Source organism: Varanus komodoensis, unplaced genomic scaffold (assembly GCF_004798865.1).
Source record: "Varanus komodoensis strain SLA01 unplaced genomic scaffold, ASM479886v1 scaffold11, whole genome shotgun sequence".
Classification (NCBI taxonomy): Eukaryota; Metazoa; Chordata; class Lepidosauria; order Squamata; family Varanidae; genus Varanus; species Varanus komodoensis.
In genome coordinates, this window is record NW_025335317.1 from 3,344,896 (window position 1) to 3,362,303 (window position 17,408).

At 45.6% G+C, this 17,408-nt stretch overlaps 1 protein-coding gene across 1 annotated transcript in view; it reads left to right on the forward strand.

Annotated features, from left to right (window-relative positions):
• The window catches only part of LRMDA (leucine rich melanocyte differentiation associated), a 757,870-nt gene that overhangs the window by 411,996 nt on the left and 328,466 nt on the right, over window positions 1-17,408 (forward strand). Inside the window, exons 3-4 of the mRNA XM_044420260.1 lie at window positions 7,886-8,012; window positions 15,230-15,369. Coding sequence (XP_044276195.1) covers window positions 7,886-8,012; window positions 15,230-15,369 — 267 coding nt within the window. The remainder of the gene's footprint in view (window positions 1-7,885; window positions 8,013-15,229; window positions 15,370-17,408) is intronic.

Consider the following 17,408-nt stretch of genomic DNA (forward strand, 5'->3'; position numbering starts at 1 on the left):
GGACAGGAGAGCCTGGAGGAATGTTGTCCCTGGGGTCGTGATAGGTCGGGCACAACTTTGTGACAAAACAAACAAAAGAGGTCCTCCTTATGTGCTGCTGGCCCCTTCATGCAGCGCCATGTGGCTTCCTTGCTCCATCCCCTAGACAGCCACACTCTAAGCACTCAGAATTCCAGCTTCCACTGATGTCACTGCATATCCATGCTGACTTGTGTTGCCTCCCTATTCAGATGTGCGTGCCAAATGTACTGCTGTACTGAGATGGGGAGCCCCACAAGGCAAGGCACCAGAATGGCTAATGGAGCAAGTGTACCTTGCGAGGCAGAACTGCGTCTTGCGTCACAACTGGGCTGTCCCCACATTCAGGACTGGCCTCTGAGTATCCTCTGTGGAGGCGACAGATCAAAACATTCTGGTGCTTTGTATTGCCATGCATTGTAGCTGAACGCTAGACTAAACATTCTATTCTGGAAATTCTGTTACAGGCATTTGCTGATTACCTTGTTGGCAAAGCAGCTAATTAAAGGGCTAATTAGGAGTTCATTTAAAAACAACTTGCCAAACCAAAACAACTGCATATTTCAATCTAATAGTTTGCAAAGACTGTTTGCACAATCAGTGAGATACACAGCTGATCAGGATTAACAAAGTATCTGGGACCCAAATTAGTCCTGGTGAAGCAGCAAGCATTTTCCTACTCATCCATTTTCTCCATTCAGATGTAATAGATGGCGGTTGTTTGAGGACTGTTCAACCCACAACTCCTGCCGTGTGGGTACAGATGACACAACAAATCATGGTAAATCCTCGCTGTGCATTGGATATCCAAATGGCTGCCTGGACATACCGAAACCAAGCGTGGCTTAAATCAGCAGTGGTGAGCTGTAGTGATTGTGCTGATCCAGCGGTTCTGTAGGAGTGGAATCCTTCCTTTGCACCGATGGGTAGAGCTGAGCCTTCCCCATCTCCCCCAGTCTACCACTCCAGACACTTTTCTGTAACCTGGCTCTGATCCTGTAAAAGAGCCAGGGTGGGGAAAAACATCTGAACTTCCCCTCTCCCAAGGGTAGCTTTTGTTACCCTCATTAGGCAGCCAGAACAACCACCATTCATATGCAGAAGGAAACCCCAAGCTTTACGAAAGCAGAAACACTTCATTAGAAAATACCCAAAGGAAAGTCAAGGTGATGGAGGACTCCAAAGCAATGCGGGGGAATTGTGTCTAGTAGCCACGGGATGCTGACCAGCAGTTTGATGGGGAGATGGCATGGAACAGAAGGGAAATTGGAATGGGAAGGAGGCCGAGAATGGAGCGGCCTCCATGTGGGCAGGGAGAAGTTCACACTGACTCTTTGCTGGACGCCCCATTTGTCAGAGATCCATGTGATTGCCTCCACCGACTGGGGAAATTAGTCATTCTACGAGATCACTGAGACTATCCGTCTTTGGACTAAATGATTATTTTGGACCAACAAGATGAGGAACAACTGCTTGGTAGGATTATAGAACTTTCATGTGCCCTGCCATGAAGGAGAGTCCTGAAAAAGCTCCTGTGAACTAACACAGCTGTGGAGGACCACCATCAGGTTGGCCATTGCATCCGTCCTTCACCGATCTGAAATCACTGGTGGTGTTGCCATCCCTTTTTTGGGGCTGAGTCCAGTGGTGCAGCACTTTTTTTGTGAAGCACACACTTAGCATTTTTCCACACCTGTTCTACAAACCTAGTCGAACAGAAATGCATATTTTCAGCTCATAGCATCGGTCCATCATGATTACAGGAATCAAGCAGATCCCCCTCCTGCTCCTCAGTTGCTGAACATTTGACCTGGGAACAAACACCATTTTAGAATGATGAAATGGGGATCTATAGCCATGTATCTGTCCCAGTGGCTGCCCCAGTCAAAATATGTTTTAAAAATGAGGGAAAATATGCTGTGGTGAGGAGTGTCAGAGAACAAACCAGATTCATGGAATCTACCAGCTTTTATTTGTTGCAGTTAACAGTGAGAGGGATGGAAGCCATGTTGGGGGCAGGGGGAGAATGCCATATTTCAGAAATCCTATATTAAGGGAGGCATAGCATGTGATGTTTAATGCACATGTGTGTTGGTTAGAGTTACATGATGAGAAGATCCATAGCAATGGCTTAGCTTGCTCGCCTTCGTTCAAATCACACTGCTGTTGCTCCCCGTTCCTGCCTTCCCTGACATGCAGTCTAAAATTGTCAGCAGGCAAAGCTGATTTTTAAAATTTTATTGCAACCAAACCTGTTTCTAAATTTTCTAAGCCAGAGGGATGGGCATGAAGACCGAAGAGCGTGTAGGCAGCAGATGACCTGTATATACTGTATATACACATCTAAATAAAAATTCTTTCTCCACCTTACGAACAAATTACAGGATTCAGATAACCTAGGGAAAACACTACTTATTTGTCAAAGGACTTAAATAGGCAAAATATTTCTAATTGTGCTGCAAAGCTTTTTGTCCTGTCTTGGATACTGAGCTTCTGCTTTGGAGGGAGGGAAGGAGGGAGGGAGGGAGTTGGTTTGCCTGTGCAGAACATTGTTTTTGTAAGCTAATGAGGGCAAAGTGTGAGCCATAGGCAGCGATGCTGTGATATTAGCTGTGACAGGGAGCTTGATCATAATTATCTTAATGAGGATAGGGTTAATTACAGTGGAAACTTAAAGTTCTTTCTCTTGGAATCAGGCAGAGCTGAATGCGTTGTGATGTTTTGTCATTTTGATGTGACTGTAGAAATTGCCCTGGAAGTCTCTCGGCATCGCTCGCTCTCCTCTGGTAGTGGGCGTAGAAGACCTGCGAGGAGGGGACCACGATGGTACCTGTGGGCGACATAATGGGCCACTTCCGTGTCATTTTAGCAGGGAGAGATCCACCCGCAGTGCACCTGAGTGATGCTTATTAGCCTTCTAAACCAACTAGGGAGGATGGCTACCTGCCATTATCCCTTAAGCCCCGGGTGGTGTTCATGGTATTGAGCCTTTGCCTTGTTGCTTTTAATGCGGCAAGACAGACAGAAGGTTCTTTGCTGCGAACGAAGAGGGCTTACAGGCTTTCCTAGCTGCTCCTTGAGTTTTGCGGAGTTTTAATAAAAGAAATATTCCCAGTGCAGAAGCATCTTGTCCCTGATATCCAGTAAAGCAGTGATGCTAATCCCAGCTGCTTGAGTAGCACCTCCCAGAGTGCTCTGCGGCACAGCGAGCATCACTGTCTCCTGGTGTCAGGTTTCAGGCAGGCTGATCTTTCCTTGCTAGATCTGAGGAAACTGAGGTGTGTGGAGACTTGACAGGCCTTGTTCCAGGTGCAAAAGAGGAAGGGGTGTTTCAGGTCTAGGAGAACGGCCAAGGCCATCATCCTGTTCTGCACCCACCTGCAGGAGGTGAGAACTGAGGAACGGATGGCAACATGCCATGAAAATGGTCCCTGGAGATGCAGCACCGGGAACACACCACCTCTGACGTGCAAAAGCAGGTGGCCCTATCCTGCCAGCACTTCTAGGGGTTTTGGGAGAGGGGAACGGGGACTGAGAGGGGGAACGGAAGGAACATGGGCGCTTTTGCACATGCAGCCACCTCATTGCTGGGCATGCTCTCTGAGCATTTAACTGGTTCAGTCGTGGCATAGGCAATCCACGAAGCACTCGAAATACATTCCATATGCAAACACTGCTGGAATTGGTGAGGCACCTTTTGGGAGCCGGGGCAGATGGAATAAAGGCTTGGTCACTGTGAACTGCCCGCAGAGGTTTGGCTGCAGGGAAGCGCAGTCGCTGAATTGATACTGCCGTCCGTGGGGAGCGCGAGTGCTTTTAAAGCGGACCCCCACACACCCCAGCTAACATTACATGGCAGAAATGATCAACCCCCAACCAGGTGTGAAGCTGGACTGTGCAACAGCACTTTCCCGGCTCATGCCTAAAGCTTAGGCAGGCATTTTTCCTGGCCCGTCAAGAGGCACCTCTCTCTTTCCTCTTTGTCCCACTTCACGGCATGTCATTTTGTTTTATGCCTCCCCTACAGCAGTTCTGGATCTGTGCTTTATTCTCCTTGCCAGTTGCCAAGCATTTGCAGATTCTCATGATAAGGGTATTATATTTGCATAACACAACTCACGAACAATGTGTATTTCAAGGCTGACACAGACCAGAGCCCGACAATGCCTGCTCACAAAAGACCTATTAGCGTCCACCAAAGCTCGGTGGTGCTGACAGCATGGCCGCCTTTTTGAACTCCCTTTGGCAAGTGAAAAGACTTTTTTAGAAACAGCAATAAACTGAGAATTGGACATAATCCACTACTAACTATTTATATAGAGAATTTAAATAGGCATTGCCAGTTAGCCTTTATTATAAACCAAAAGTAACAATCATCACCATATGAGAAGTTTACTGCTCCTTCCCTAAGGCTTCAATGGCTCACAGAAGAACATGAGATTATAATCACAGAGCTGAACCTCCTGTCTGTTTGACCGTGGGCCCCGCTAGGCGGCTGGTGCCAAAGTCTGGCACGTTGTGTTGGCGTTGTCCTTCACTGCCAAAGAGGGAGAGAAACACTTACGGACGTCCTTCCTCAGGTGCCAAGATAACAAGATTGGTCATGGGTATACGAGTAGGTGTCACTTTTTCTCTTGGAAGAGCTGTTCCAGAGCAGGATTTCCCAGAAAAAGTATTACTGACACAGTACTCCCAGTCCTGATAAACCATTGTTTGTCCAACAACTTCAGTTTTTGTGCTCTACAGGAAGAGACCAAAACTCAAACAAAACCAAACAAAAATAAATACTAAGAATGCAAGCAGTAGCTTAATCACCATGGGATCTTTTAGTAAACAATCCCTTTCAAAACAGTACAGCCAAATCTCCAAATATAAATAGGGAGTTTAGTGGAAAAAGTTGAGGGAGTGAAGGAAGCAAAGGAAAGGCAACATCTCATCTGTTCGAATGACTCGGATGAAGTCAGTAAAGCCAGTCTAATATCTAGCCATGTTACCTACTTGAATAGACTCTTGAATTCCATGGTTTGCACGTGTTGGCTTCCAGTGAGATAGTGTCTGGAAAGCTCCAGAAAGATAGAATTAAGCCTTCATTCATGGAGGTCCCCCAGTTTAGTTGAAGTCAGACCCGTAGCAGCAACTGATGGTTGTTCTGTGTGATAAAATGATAGCCTTCATATCTGGTGTCATTGATGTAACCAGCAACCTACTAGAAATTCATTGCTGTAAACTTGCATCTCAAAAGTTCAGGCTGGTTGTAACCAATCAACCTACACAGAAAAAGCAAGAAAGGCCTATTCAGGAAGCTAACAGAGCAGATGCTCTGGGAGGCACTCGGTTCGGATGACACGCTAGCCCATGCTCAAGGGTTGAGTATGACTTGACTGTGGGTTGTCAAAGAATTGTGGATTATTGTTGAAATACAGGTTATGACTTCACTTGAACCCAGCTAACAAGCATGGAGCATTAACTGTGCATAACCCATGAAGAGAATCCATGGTTTGTCGTTGGGCTATGAACTGTGGGTTCTTTGCCATAGTGTGTTATCGCAGTGGAGTTCAGACAGCACGATACCTCTCATTTCAACAACAGGCCATATATAGTCATTGAATGTGGGTTATTGAGTTGGCAGAACCTCCTTCCTGTTGAGCTCTATCAGAAGTAGTGACTTGCCACTGGTATCGTATACCTTGCCTGGGGCAGAATTTGCTGTTCTGTATCATGTAGCAAAATCACTTGGACCAGCAATGTTGGCATATTCTTAAGGCAATCCTAAATCTGTAATAAGTATGCATCTGTCTGCAATGCAGATTCTCCCATATTTCTGGCTGCATCACTGTGTTGTGCCATTTTTCTGTGGCTATTGGAGTTTGTGCAATTCATGAAGTTATGAGACAGGCGTATGAGCAATGGAGAAAGTAGGAACTTGTGGGAAAAAGAATCCGGGGAATCCAAGAATGGATGTGAATGCTAGAGGGGGCAGGACTTGGCCCGATTTGCCAGGTATTTGAGGTGACTTCAGCATGTTGGCATGGGAAGTTCCATGTTGAAATTGTACCACAGCCAAGAAGTTAGCGCTTCACCCTGCCATCTGCAATATGGGGACATAGGGCACTAGGAGATGTTCATTCTTAGAGGGCCTTTGTAGGGGGTGTTAAGAGGGTTATGAATTTTGGGAAAAGAATACTAGAGGAATCTGACTGAGACAAAAGGCTTTGCATCCAGTGTCCCTGCTGCAGATGCTTCCTTGAGGCAAATTCACATGCTCTTGTTGCCCATACCTTAATCTCCGCATCAGAAAAATGGTCCTTTTAATAACCTTTGTAATCCATTCAAACTCAGCCACCGCTGCACTGTGATTTGGAGCCCTCAGAGTTAAGTCTCTATGGAGAGGCACTGGGCTCTGCCGGTTATTTATAGCTCACTCAGTCGCGTCCTTAAACCTTAAGCTTGAAGGTCACATGTTTGATTTCCCACAGAAGAGTTTCCATCTCCCTCTCCCCAGTGAGGGGTTCCAGGTTTTGTCGCCCACAGAGCTGGAGTAAGTTTCCTCTGACCCGTCCCTACCACTTTTGCATGTTGCACAACACGGACCAAGAGTCATTTGTTCTTCCCAAAGTGGGCCAGTCCTAAACCCTGGTAAAGCATTTCCTAGGTAGACCTTGATGAAGGGTGTTAAATATGGAGGGAGTAATTCCCTCTAGTATAAATGTCATTGGACAATGAATAAATAGTGGAGACTCGCATCTCCCTTATTCATCACATTTTACAAAACAGCGAGGAAGAGATAAAGTGCATCCTTCCTACTGGTAGGCAGACTAACTCAGCTGTCAGGTCGTGCAACCTCAGCGTATCTCTAGGTGCCTGGTAGGTGAATGCGCTGCGAATGCATCGCTGCTGCGCACTCCTTGTTCCGTGCCGACCCCGCTTGATTAGTGTGACGCTTCCCACATGCAGTGCCGTAAGAACTTGCAAAGCTATGAAATTAAGAGTTAACACTGAAACAATAACCCCTCCGAAGTGACGAAGCCAGCCTTTTAATTCCTCCCTACGCGCTTTCTTAATTGGCTGCCAAATTTCTACAAATCTCTCTGTGTTGACAACTCACGAACTGTGCTTCCATGCCGAAAATATTTTGCTTGTTACTTTGAAATCGGGCTCGGTTTTGCTTTTTCGCTTTTTCCCCCCAGGGTGGGGGTAGGGGGGGAGTCATTTATAAAAATATTTTTGATGTTTCTGGATCTGGAGTAATTTTGCATACCTTCCCAGCAATTGTGCTTCAAAAAGCAGACAGACAGAAAAGTCTCAAGCCAGAGAAAATTCAGTGGTTAATAAAATAAAAATCACAAGAGGAGAAAGAAAAACTTCCTATCCTATTTTTTCCTACAGTTTTATATATAGGGTAGCTGCTGAGAACAATTCCTGAAGTTGTATTTATTATTGTTAGTGGGGTATGATATTTCATGGCAGAAATGATGGATGACAACTTAAATTTGTGTCCAGGGAATGAAGGTGAACTGTGACAGAGTTATTTATCTTGGGAATGGAGGTTAGGGTCAGGCGAGGCAGGGTGCCTGAAGGCACAAGACATTGACAAATTCATCCTGCAGGCCTCATATCTGAAGCCTTTTGTTTAGGATCCTGGCTACTCACTAAGTGACCCCCATCTTTCATTCTGCCACCATGTGAAGGATGTGTTGCTGTACCAGCACTCCCCTCGCCACTAATTCTTGTCATTCAGTCTCCTGACAGGACTAAACCAAAACTCTCCCCGCTCCTTGAAAGGGAAGGTTAAAATATTTATTTCAGCTCATAATGGCTTCCCTGATTTACTGGAGTATCATTTTTCCTGTTGTCTTTGTCGTTGCAGGTCACTGGAAGGACTGGAGACATTTAGCGGCTTGGAAGAGCTCATCTTGGACAACAATCTCCTCGGAAACGACCTCCGGTTACCCGGGTTACCACACCTCCATACCCTGATGCTCAACAAGAACCAGATATCCTTGCAAAGGGGAGGCGGAGGGAGGGAGCTGGGAGACACCCTGCCAAATGTCCGGTAATCCTTATCTGTCAGCCAAATTAAAGTATGCAAAATATAGTCTGCATGCAGACACGCCATTCTCTCTCCTTCGCTTGTCAGCCAGAAGACTTTGCAGTCATTTATTATGGGTCATTCATAAACGGCATGCCACACTATATCTTCCCATTGCTCTGTTTTTTAGTGTGAGACCTAAGTTTATGGCTCCGGAGGAATCTTTGTTAATAGGCGGAGAGGTGGGAAGCGCAGCCGGTTTTGCCGGCAACCCAGCCGGCGTGGGTTCTGTGGCAGGCTGACCTCTAGTGGAGCAGCACATGCAGTGAAATGGGATGAAAGGCTGCCTTGAAAGGCCGGATGCCTTTCCGGTACAGATGCCTGGTGGGAAGGGGCAAGCACAGGAGGCGGCTTCAGAGGAACACCCCTGCCAAATGCCGGATTTGGCTGACTTTTGGATCAGCAGCGACGGCCTGAATAATGCAGGGAAGTGGTTCTTATTCCTGGCGCTGGGCTCCTTTCGAATGTTCAGCATCTCTGCGGTGCTTGCTTCTTACTCCTCGGCCAGGGCAACAGTGGTCAGAGATGCTGAGACTCTGCCCTGCACAAGGTGCAAGGTAGCCATGCATGCTAAGCCTGGCGTGCAGGAAACTGACACGATCCAAAGCAAAGCCTCATATTTATTTGCAAGCATGATACAGCTCCCTGCATCTTACAAGATTCCAAACCAGGAAGCATGAAAGATGCATCAGATAGAGAATTAACATATTTAAAATCCATTATAGCAGTGAAACCATGGTTTGTCAACCCAGGAAGTCCAGCTTTCAGCTAGCACCAAAAATATACAAGTGTCAGAACTTTCCTGACATCCACAGGCAGGGAGTTCCATAGACAGGGGCCGGTGCTTGGAAGGTCCTGCTGCAAGTCGACTCCAGGCCATGCAGAACTGCCAGCAGCATGTTTTTACACACCAACTTATCATCGGCACAGACTTATTAGACCTTCCATTGGCAAAGACTTGACAAGTGAATTATAATACTAACTTTTATATCTTGTACACCACCTTGGAAGGATTCTACCCTTAAATGTGGTTTAAAGATAATCTATAATAACTGAAGGGAATGTCTGTCTGTCTCTCTGTCTGCGCATCTGTCAGTCTGTCTGCCTGTCTGTCCCTCTGTCAGCCCAAAAGCCATGACACCCATTCACCTGATATTCAGCTTATATGCACTAGGAATCTACACCAGATGGTGATTTTGTCTTTAAAAATATTTTAATTAATTAAAATGTTTATTTGTGTTTGAGGCAACCTCTCTAGCCACTAGGAAAGACATCCAGTACATGCTTCTGCAGCTGTTAGAGCATATTTTATTTATTTATTTATTTATTTATTTATTTAAAACATTTTTATGCCACCCCCATCGCAACAAAGCCTTGGGGCGGCTCACAACAAAAACAAAATATACAAATATATCAATTACACAACAAAAATATTAAAACCCGGTGCATCTCAGCTTAAAAGATTTAAAATCCTATAAATACCAATAAATTAACAATTAAAATAAGTTTAAATAAAAAGGTCTTTTGGGAGGGCTGTAGTTCCAGGGCCCAAGTTATTGACTTCCCCTCTCCATTCCACTGTGGGGCAATCCCTCCTCTGAATTGGGGGGCTATCTTCTCTCTCAGGAATACACAAGCCACACTTTGTTAAGCACAAACAACCCCCAGTTCACAACACACGACAAACCACGGGCTCTTTTCTGAGTGCAGGTCCTTGGGTTGCCGCTGTGTGTATACCCCTGAGGCTTCCGTTTCAATTCCTGAGCCAGGACTCGTGTGGGAGAGGGAGACACAAGCAGTGCCCCAGAACAGGAAGAGGCAATCATGGCAGTGATCAGCTGTTAAACAGACACGGGACTGCAGGCCAACCTGGGGCCCTGCTTGTCCTGCTTGCTCCACACACCCCACCTGACAGCGGATTTCATTTCCACATCAGCAAGCCCCACATGCCTTGATTGCAAGCCTGCTCTGGCCTGCCAAAACCTCTTGGCCTTTGTCCATTCCTCTCCCACCACCCTGAGCAAAATTCTCCAGTTTGACAGCTGACTTTTGCGGTTCCTGCTTTGACAGCTGCTGGGATCCAAAAGCAAGAAGCGGTCACTGCTCCGGCCAAGCTGCTTGCCTGCTGCTTCCCTTCACCCACGATGGGGACAACTGCCTGGCTTTGGAGTCTCTTCCTAGCCAAGCTGTGTGGTTGCCTTGCCTCAGGCATCACAGAATGCTGGCCATTCATGCATTTTTGCAACTGGGGTGTGGGAAGAAGTGCTTATGGGTTTTCTGCCTCTGGACCTGATCCAGGCACTGTGCAGCTTGACCTGGGCAATAACATGTCCTGGGCAGACTGTATCCACAGCTCTTCCAAGTTCTATCACAGTGTCATCTGGAGGGGAGAGGAGGTTGTATGAAAGGTTTACTGTGCGAGTGGACACTGTTTAAATGTGTTTTAGTAGTCCTTAGCAGAGCTGCTCTTCTGCAGAAATGGTTCCTCCTTCGTTATGAGGCTGTGACTGAGCATTGCATGCATTTATTTTTGGATTCATGTGCTGGAGTGTTCATACTTGAGCCCAAAAGCTTGCCAATAAAGTTGTATCACAAGAAGATAAAAATTGGGCAAAATTAGGTAGGATACAGGAGGCAAATGGAGTGTTTTTTAATTCAAGTCAGGGGGATACACATTCCACAAATGAGCTGCAGAGTGGAGGGGAGCTGGACCCTCTCCCGCAGAGTTTCTTGGCCAAAGACCGCCTTCTTCATGTGGGCCAAGGATTTTTCTCCTCTATATGCGAGAAAGCCACTCGGAAGGGGCAATTTTTTTCAAAAAAGGACTGCCAGGAAAGGAATAGGCACCTCTTCTGACCCACCACCATTCTGGCCACATTTGGATCCTCTTCTGGCTGAACAGAAGTGAAAAGGGAACAGTCAGTACCCCTCCTGCCTGCTGCATCAAGTGCAGTTCTGCTTCATTTTTGCAAAAATAATGATAACAGCAACAGCCCTACCATGTGGGTCTTGCATTCCACAGCTTTGCACATTTGCTTCAGCAAGTAAGACGTAAATTGGAAGACACACGGTGAAGGGAAGGCTTTGCAGGGCAAAAGGTCTGCTTCCCTTCTGTGGTGATGATCCTGCCCTTCAGTTATTGAGGTGAAGAAATGGGGTATATTTCATCCGCAGTAGATAAGAAAGATAACAGGGAAACATAAATCAAAGTCAGGAACAAACAATGTAAAAGTCTTGAGCATTTAAGATAACCACATAATAACTGTGGTACACAACTCTAGGAATAGCCAGTAACCAGTAACTGGAAAAAATGAGTTGTCCTTCTATTTGCACAATTGTATATAAATTAACATCCCTGAGAAGCACGATGGGGTGGTCACTGACCTCGAGCCAGACATCCTGGAATGTGAAGTCAAATGGGCCTTAGGAAGTCTGAGCAACAACAGAGCTAGTGGAGGTGACAGTATTCCAGCTGAGCTATTCAAAATCTTAAAAGACAATGCAGTAAGAGTGTTGCACTCAATATGCCAGCAAACTTGGTAAACTCAACAGTGGCCACAGGATTGGAAAAGGTCAGTTTACATTCCGATCCTAAAGAAGGGCAATGCCAAGGAATGTTCAAACTACTACACCATTGCACTCATTTCACATGCTAGCAAACTGATGCTCAAAATCCTACCAGCTAGGCTCCAGCAATATGTGGACCGAGAACTACCAGAAGTACAGGCAGGATTTCGAAGAGGCAGAGGAACTAGAGATCAAATTGCCAACATACGCTGGATCATGGAGAAAGCTAGGGAGTTCCAGAAAAACATCTACTTCTGCTTCATTGACTATGCTGAAGCCTTTGATTGTGTGGATCACAACAAATTGTGGCAAGTTCTTAAAGAGATGAGAGTACCAGACCATTTTATTTGTCTTGTGAGAAACCTATATGCGGGTCAAGAAGCAACAGTGAGAACTGGACACGGAACCACTGATTGGTTCAAAACGGAGAAAGGAGTTCAGCAAGGCTGTATACTGGCGCCCTGTCTATTTAACTTATATGCAGAGCACATCATGAGAAAGGCGGGGCTAGATGAATCACCAATTGGAATTAAGATTGCTGGGAGAGATATCAACAACCTCAGATATGCAGATGATACCACTCTAATGGCAGAAAGTGAAGAGGAACTAAAGAGTCTCTTGATGCAGGTGAAGGAGGAGAGTGCAAAAGTTGACTTGAAACTCAACTTTAAGAAAACAGATCATGGCATCCGGTCCTATCACTTCCAGGCAAATAGATGGGGAAGAAATGGAGGTAGTGACAGATTTTATTTTCCTGGGCTCCAAGATCACTGCAGACGGGGACTGCAGCCAAGAAATTAGAAGATGCTTGCTCCTGGGGACAAAAGCTATGGCAAATCTAGACAGCATACTAAAAAGCAGAGACATCACCCTGCTAACAAAAGTGTGTATGGTCAAGGCTATGGTTTTCCCAGTTGCAATGTATGGCTGTGAAAGCTGGACCATAAGGAAGGCTGAGTGCTGAAGGATTGAGGTCTTTGAATTGTGGTGCTGGAGGAAACTCCTGAGAGTCCCTTGGACTGCACGGTGATCAAACCGGTCAGTCCTGGAGGAGATCAACCCTGACTGCTCTTTAGAAGGCCAGATCCTGAAGATGGAACTCAAATACTTTGGCCACCTAATGAGAAGGAAGGACTCACTGGAGAAAAGCCTAATGCTGGGAACAATTGATGGCAAAAGAAGGAGGGGACGGTAGAGGATGAGGTGGCTGGATGGAGTCACTGAAGCAGTCGGCGTGAGCTGGAGTGGACTCCGGGGGATGGTGGAAGACAGGAAGGCCTGGAGGAATGTTGTCCATGGGGTTGCGATGGGTCGGGCATGACTTCCTGACTAACAAGAACAAATGTAAATTGGGATAATTATTTGATAGAGCGCTGTCAATGGTTTTTGGATCAGAGACTCTCCTTTCACAAAGGCGGTAGCTTGTAGCATTTTGGGTAACAGCATGAGGGGGGACGTGCCCAGTTCAAAGCTCGCCCCAGTCTTGACTCACTTGATTGCCCAGGGCAAGCGCCTTTCCAGGAGGGAATGTCCAGCAGCCTTGCACCAGGGCAGGCTCATGGTCTGTCCCGCCAATTGCTGTTCGGTTGGGCCATGGCTGCTCCAGGCTTCCGGCAGGGAACCTTCTTGCGTTTCACTCAGCGCCTGACCCTTTGGGGAGCTGTGTCACGTTTGCCCAGTTCTTGCTACTGAAGCTTTTGAAGACCTCCATACTGCAACCCAGTATCTCTGCCATGCGGCTAATTATGCCGGCTTTCCTGGGATTTCTAATAATACTCTGTCAGAGATTGTTGAGCGACTGCGTATAATGATGCTAATAAAATATTTGTGTTGTTTTGAAGACGTGAAATGAGTTATAAACCAACGTAATCCCTGCAGGTTTGATTTCACAGTTGCAGGGAAAAAATGTTCCTAAGAGTTTTCTGCAGTTTCATTTAAATTTTGCCTGTCCCCCACCCTCCCCTTTTATCAAAAATCTAGATGCAAAGCAGGATATACAGGGAGTTGAGCAGAAAGTGTCAAAGACCTAGATTGTCTGTTTGCCTGTTTCTTTTAATCCTCTGTCAAACCCTGAGGGGCAAATGTACCTGATGGCTCTGAAGAAACTTCTGTCAGTCTTCCACAACACTATGTTCCACCGTGTTCTGTAAAAAGGACACGGTGTGTATTGCTATGCAGTGTTTTAAGGGCCCCCTTACTTAATTTAGTGCAAAATGTGTGTGTTTTTTAACTTTTATAGCATTGGAGGTCCATTCTAACCCCACTGGAGTGTCAGGGACCACTGGAAAACCGCACATCATATGCACCCTCCCCAAATGATTTTTAAAGTATAAGTTACTCATCATGCTTAGTCTCAAATATATATTTGTCCATTTTCTATGGGAAGTGAAAAACAATATTGTGTATATTTTTGTATCCCCTAGTGGGAGGGGGTTTGCAACAGGGGACTTTCTCGGAGTCCAACGAGGCCAGTGTGGCTCTTGAACCCATGATGCAAGGTTGGCAGAGGATGGTGGCCTGGTGAGAGGATTGCCGTGCGGAGAGGAGGCCTGCTTGTTTTCAGGAGGTTACTCCTGATGGGATGAAGCACAGGCATGTTCGTAAGGAAAGTTCTTGGAGGTGAATACTAGATTGGGTTTAACAAACTGCTTTGTGCATGCTCAGAGATTCATTCCGGGTATTTGAACTTCTGAAAAATGCTTTCTTCAAGAAAGAATGTCTTGCAGGAAAGGCCTGTTCAGGCAGGTACTCTAGCCTGGCAGTGAAATAAATAAATAAATAAATAACAGATTTGTAAAGGCAAAGTTAGATTGTTAAAATGCCAGGAAAGTAGAAAGGCCTTCACCTAGCACCACAAAGAATGCAAGGTGGGCACCAAATACACCTCTTGGGAGAGCTCAGTCCAAAACCAGGGTGCCACAACCGAAAAGGTCCTCCTCCTGGTGGCCTTACTTCCTTTGAAAGGAGCCCCACTCTGGCGTCATCTGAACTTTCTATGCCAGAGCACTGCAGTACCACAGTTCCTGAGTCACTCATTTGGTGAAGTACTTATGCCTGTGTGTCATAATTAACAAAATGCTGTCATATCACAAACAGCATTTCTACGTACTGCAGTACTCATGAGCTGTTTTTTTAATACACCTTAAAATTCATTTTTCCAACCGGCTGTAATATATTTAGTGATGGATGTACTGCGAAAGTAACCGCTTGTTGCTATGTTGGAAAAGTTTCATGGCTTTAGCAATTGCTAACTATTTCCCCATACAACATCCATCATTTTGTCAAAGTTTTTAATGCTTTGCAGAAATTCGACTAGGAAAGGAGAGGAGGATGAGAAAAGAATGAGGGGGGAATTCTAGACAAGATTCTATCAAGAAACTGGCTTGGATCTCATCCCCTTTACCCTGGGAGCAATTAATGTTACATTTCCCACAATTCCACATGATCTATAGAATGTGTGATATGGAAGTGCGGAGGCAGCTGTTTTAGTTGCAGTTCTTTGAAAGCCTTTGGTTTAATGTCATTGACTCCTTAACCCATAACCTTGGGCAAAACATAACAGAATTGGAGAGTTTGCTGGACCACTTGGCTGAGGCTGTACCGTCCCTGGAGTACCTCAGTTTGCTGGGGAACACGGCGTGCCCAAATGAACTGGTCTGCAAAGACAAGGATGAAGGCGACTACCAACGGTACAGGTTCGTATCTTGGGCTGTCATTCAGTCAGACTTAAATGGCTGTTGAGATAAAACAGCAAACAAGTGTTTTATAGGAACTTATAACCTACTGCATGTTACAACCCAGGAGACGGGCCAGATTAAAGGGATTTCAGAGGTGGGTGAAGAAGGTACACAAGTGCTCCCCCACTCCACTCACTACAGAGGTGCTTTTATGAGGAAAGGTTGCCTGTTTCCTTGAATCTCAAAGTGTGGGAGCCAAGGGGTAAATTGCAGGGGAGCCTACAGTGGAACTTGCTGGAGCTTGGTGAAGTTTGAGAAGAAGACTTTGATTGTGGGTCCAGGTGGCCATAGGAGAGCCACGCAACTAGGGAAAGGTCTCAAGCCAAGCAGAAAATAGCCTGTCCCTCACTTGATTGTGACCCTTCTCTCATGTTAGACCTTCTGAGGGAGGCTCTGACAAGAAGGCCAACCCACTGAGACATGTTAACCTGTTAAGGATGCCAGAGTTAGCCAAATATTAGCCACAGGGCATATCGACAGAGAAGCTCTCTTCAGACTGTGTGTTGAAACTGATTCAGTTACATGGGCAGAGCCTAGGCAGACAGACCCAACCTTTCATGAGCCAGCTGGATTGTGCAAATCACAGAAGCTGCCTAAATAAACCCCATTTATACACTCGGTGACTCCATGCTATTCCCCTGGAAGCACAAGCTCAACCAGCATTCCCCTCCATTTTCAAAAGTGATCACATGTGGAGCAGGTTGATTAGTAACCAAGACTGTAACTGCCCTCTTTTCACATCTAGGTCACTATTCCCCAAATGGGCACTCTAGATGTCTTAGACTGTATCCCGCAGCCTTCCTGACCTTAAGCATGGTGGCTGGGATTGATAGGCATTGAAGTCCAAAACACCAAAGGGGACCATGTTAAACTAGTCCCAGCATTGTGTTATTTCCTCACCCGGTCACGCACAAATGGTTGTCATTGGAGAGGAAACACACAACAGGCATCAGGACGAAGCAAAATGGTCTTCAACTCTGGGGAAGGGAGCAATTGAATGCAAAAGTGCATTTTCCATGAGTGTGCACATGATGCTGTGGTTCAGGCATCGTACAAGCTATGCTGCTACAGTGAGGCATGTGTGTGAAAGAGTCCGCTCTTCTGGATATGATGGCCAATTTCAGAGGGTTGGTGCTGAGTGTTTTCTGCATGACTGTAATGAATTCTGTTGCTCTCAAGCTAGTTCAGCCAAGTGTGTACTTACCTTCCTACCTGTGAGTGAGAACAAAATATTACTTCTGGCATATCATACGTGCATTGTGAGATGATGCTTAGGAAAGCCTTGACTGCACCTTTCACAGACATGAGGCATTCTGACCTGTACCTTGATGCTTTTAGAAGATAATGTATTAAAATCCCGAGAGGAAGCTTGTGAAGAAGAGACATGGATTGGTAGCTGTGGAATTTGTTTCTTGTTGTTTGGATGATGGTGCTAATAATGGCAAGCTGACAGACTCACACCCTGGTCTCTCAGAGTCCATTCCGTGTTCAGACATTCCGAAAACAAATGTCAAACTTCCTTTAGTTGTGAGATGTTTTAATAAAACAAAAACTGTAACAAGCTCAGATTCTGAATTGCGCACGAATGCATCATCTTGGCTTCTGCTAAGTGGCCTGGATTGAACAAAATATTTTTCTGTCACCCTACCCTAAACTGAAGAGAACATTTTAGCTGCCCTGCTTATAAACAGTCTAACAGCGGTATCGCCATGTAAATTTATGAGATGTTTTCACCACAGAGTTGCTTAAAAATGAATGATATCTCTATAGTTTACTGTTTTTCACTTTAAGTACATTTTTCTGACAATATGCCTCCTATTAATCATTTAAGCAAAAGTAGTTCCTTAAAGGAACTATTCAGAGGCAAGAATCCATGGTTCATTTAATGCTGTCTAGGAAAAAAAAGTCTTGTTGAGTGACATTCTCTGCGGTTGTGTGATGTAATATTTATAATATGTCACGCAGCTATACATCAAAACGATCATGTCTGTTGTTGT